The 3582-nt window shown below is 65.3% G+C and overlaps 1 protein-coding gene across 1 annotated transcript; it reads right to left on the bottom strand.

The window, feature by feature from the left end:
* Nucleotides 1-1397: 1397 nt before the first annotated feature.
* On the bottom strand, nucleotides 1398-3576 carry LOC112123958 (ras-related protein Rab-34-like). The gene is made up of 4 exons (XM_024222512.3): nucleotides 3544-3576; nucleotides 3201-3291; nucleotides 2680-2787; nucleotides 1398-2276 (listed from the first exon to the last, which is right to left on the bottom strand). The coding sequence occupies exons 2-4, from the start codon at nucleotides 3268-3270 to the stop codon at nucleotides 2209-2211; spliced, it is 246 nt and encodes an 81-aa protein (XP_024078280.1). The 5' UTR covers nucleotides 3271-3291; nucleotides 3544-3576; the 3' UTR covers nucleotides 1398-2208.
* Nucleotides 3577-3582: the final 6 nt, after the last annotated feature.

The raw sequence follows: 3582 nt of genomic DNA, 5'->3' as shown, positions 1-3582 counted from the left end.
TTACAGGAAATAGACAGGTATGACTGGCCAGAGTCCTGGTAGGGTGTTGGGGGGCCCCCAATCTCTCCCCTCCACAGTTTGGCCTGAAGCATCAGCCCCTTTGCTGGTGGAGTCTGTCCCCTCAGTGAGAGGCAGCGCCCTGACCCAGGGGAGCCGGGTGCTGCCTCGCGTTGTCTTGCCCCCCGGACAGGGCAGGAGAAAGTCGGGTTTGCCAGATGGGATCAGGCCTGTCCCCAGCCAGAGGTTCCTGAGCAAGGTGAACTCCCCCCATAATGCAACTGGTCACCCATGCAGTGTTGGGCCCGGGCTGTCTCCTGGGGCGAGGGCACAGGCTGGCGTGCGTCATTGACAGCGCTGGTTAGTTCTTGCCATGTGTGGGCTGCTGCCCGTCCTTGGCAGTGCCCAGCAGAGGGTGGCACCCCCCCACAGCGACTGGCACGGGGAGCATGGACGCAGCTGTGCCAACAGCAATGCAGCCTTCCCGCCACAGCCCCTCCCCAGGCACTGCCCAGCTCAGCCAGCACTGAGCTCGAGGGTCTCTGGTTGTCTGGGTCCCCACTGTAACCCCACCGCTCTGCTTCATGTTGCACAGGCATCGCTGCCATCTGCATCGAGGACAGTGAGGGTGGCAAGTGGATCCAGGAGCATTACAAGTGTTCACAGTGTGTCCCCCAGCACCTGATGCCCCAATTCAACAGGCACCAGCTGTAGTCCTTCCAGGCCTTTGGGGCCACGCCTGGCCAGGCATAATTAATGGGATCTCCTGCTCTGCAGCTGAGCCTTGCACCAAGGTGCCCGGGACCACGTGCTCCATGGCCCGTGGGTTGTCCCTGCTCCCAGAGGCCGGGAGGGGTCACAGCTTCCAGAAGAGCTGCTTCCCCTCCCCCACCCCAGTCTAATCCAATTAAGCCATGTAACCCTTACTAATCACGGATGTCCTCCTGCGCCCTCCAGAATGGCTGCATCACGTGGGCAAGGACAGTGCTCAGACACCAGCTGCGCCCCTGCGTCTGGGGAGCAATCTCACCACTTGCTGCTGCGTATCAAACCTGCCCCACGCTGGCCCCCACCTCTGCCAACACCCCCCACCCAGCTGCTGCCCTGGGGAGCCCTAGGTCGCCTCCCTGAAGTCTGTTACTCCCTGAGAGCAGAAGGAAATCTTGGTCTGGGCATGGCCCAGCTCCCTGCTGGCAGCGCCCCCAGCGTCTGTCTGAAATCAGGCACGCTGCTCCTTCTTCCTCTGGCTGGCTGGGCGCTCAGCTGCTGTGCGCTCAGTGTGCTGGGGGGATGGGGCTGCAGCCCTAAGCTGCTTCCTCCTTGTTCTAATGCCCCTCCCCCCCCCCCCCCCCCCCCCGAGCAGCTCCCACCCTGTCGAGGCGTCACAGAATGCTTCGCACCCTCGCTCCCAGAGGAAATCCGGCCAGCACTGGTCCCCACACCCCCAATCACTGGGTATTTTCTTTTTTTTAAAAAAGCGTAGAAATTCGGCTTTATTACATAGCGTCAGCGCCAGGAGACCTCTCCCCTTTGTTGATTACACACTGATTTGCATAGTTAACGAGCTTGTGCAGTCTCTTCCCTTTCTCTGCAGGCAGCAGGGTCTGGGGCAAGTCCCAGGCTACTGCTCCAGCTGCTTCCTGACTCTTGTTGCAGTAGGTGGGCAGGACGCTGCCTGGCTCCGCGGCCGGCTCCTGGCAGCATTAACACCAGCGGAGCGAAAGCAGGGCAGCGCCCTGCCCAGCCAGCCCCAGCCACGAGGCCAGCAGGGGACAGGGCCGGGGCACGCAGAGACCACGCTCTGCCCTAGCCCGGGAGGGAGGGGGGATTCCTGTCCCAGCCAGGAGGGGGGCACTGCAGGGCACAGAACGGAGGGGTGCTCAGCTGCCTCCATCGCTCACCTGGCCGGTCAGGGCAAGGAGCGGTGCCGGCAGCTCTTCCCAACGCCTGGCTGCTGCCTGTGCTTCAGCCCAGCCCCAGCCCAGGAGCTGGAGCCAGGCCGTGGTTCCCAGCTGCCCCGGCCCAGGGCGCAGAGGGAAGGAATAGTTCTGGGTGAGCAGGGTGAGCGGCGGGGGCAGGAGCTGAGCCGGGGGGAGGGATCTCCGCTGAGCAGGCACCAGCCCCCGCAGGCCCACAGCTGGGATCCGCCAGCAGCTCTTTGGTAGCGAAGAGAGTTCGGTGCACGCAGCGGGGCGGGGCTGGCGTCCCCCGTCAGCGGCAGCACTTGGATTTCCTCCTCTGCGCCGTCAGGTACAGGTCGCTGTCCGTGCTGTGAATCCCTAGGAAAGCAGCACACGTGGGATCCCGGGAAGTACAGTGAGCGCCCCAGCCCCCTCCAGTGCCACGGAGACCTTCGCCCGGGCTGCCAGCTCCAAGCCTGCCGGGGTCGGGAGTGCCACCAGCTGTTCCCAGCCCCCCACTCGCGGCTCCCGTGGGAAGCCTAGGGGACTGGCCCTTGCTGCAGCTCAGCAGAGGGGCCGGGGCTGCGCTCTCCCCCAGAGCCGGAGGGTCCCCCTAGGGCAGCGCCCGGCGGGTTGCAGGGCGTGGGGGAGGAGCCCTGCCCCGCCCCTGCTCTGTGGTTACCTAGCGGAGCCAGCCCAGCGCTAGATGCCCCCGGGCGTCAGATCAATGTACAGTGGTGGTGCTGGCTGGGATCCCAGCGGCCGCGAGGTGGATACTCACGCACGACGTCCCCGATCTTCCTGGCGCTGCTCTTCTCCAGCTCGGCCAGCACGCTGGTCTCGAAGGTCAGCGAGGCCACGCGGAAAAAAAACTCCCTCACGTTCTCCCCTGCCCAGAGAGCCGACAGTGACCCCTCCGTCCCTGGCTCCCAGCCCCGGGGATGTGCCAGTGCTGGGACCGTACTCTGGGGTACACCGAGCCGTGGGCAGCTGCGTGGTCACCGCCTGCCAGCAGTGAGCCGTGCCCGGGGCGATGCCCACAGCGGGGCAGAGGGCGCTCGGTGTCTGAGGCTGGCACAGGCATGAGTGTGCTGAGGGGAGGTCTGGGGGCAGGAATGCAGAACGTGGGGGTGGGGGGCAAAGGGTGGTCAGACCCCTCAACAGTGATGCCAGCTGGGAAAACTGGGCTATGCTTCAGCCCTGGGGGCACCAGGCTTCCACTCTAGGGGGCCGAGAGAGGCAGCAGCCAGGGGCACCTCTCCCCTCTGACCCCCCCTCATCACAGCCTGCCCCGGCACTCACCGGTGAGCGAGGAGACAGCCCAGTACTCCGCCCGCATCTCCTTGGCCACCTTGATGGCGTCTCTCTCCATGAGGCTGTACTGTGCGGGCGGCTGCGGGAGGAGACAGGAGGTCACCGCCTGGGACCAGCCCCATGGCAGGGGCCCGTGGGGTGCTGGGGGGACGGCTCCTGGGGGCTGGCTGGGACAGACAGGGGGATGGAAGGCAGCTCCATGGCCTAGATCGACCCCAGGGCTCTGTCCTAGGGAGTTTGCTGAGTCGAGCCCCCCAGGACAATGAGGGGTGGCCCCAGGCTCTCCCCGGCAAGCGCCATTCAGCTTGGGGGGGCTGGGACCCACACTCACACTCAGATCCTTCTTCGAGCCCACCAGGAAGAGGATCAC

This window comes from Terrapene carolina, unplaced genomic scaffold, assembly GCF_002925995.2.
Source record: "Terrapene carolina triunguis isolate 2854851 unplaced genomic scaffold, T_m_triunguis-2.0 Scaffold21690, whole genome shotgun sequence".
NCBI classification, from domain to species: domain Eukaryota; kingdom Metazoa; phylum Chordata; order Testudines; family Emydidae; genus Terrapene; species Terrapene triunguis.
This window is presented reverse-complemented; position numbering and strand designations above follow the sequence as displayed.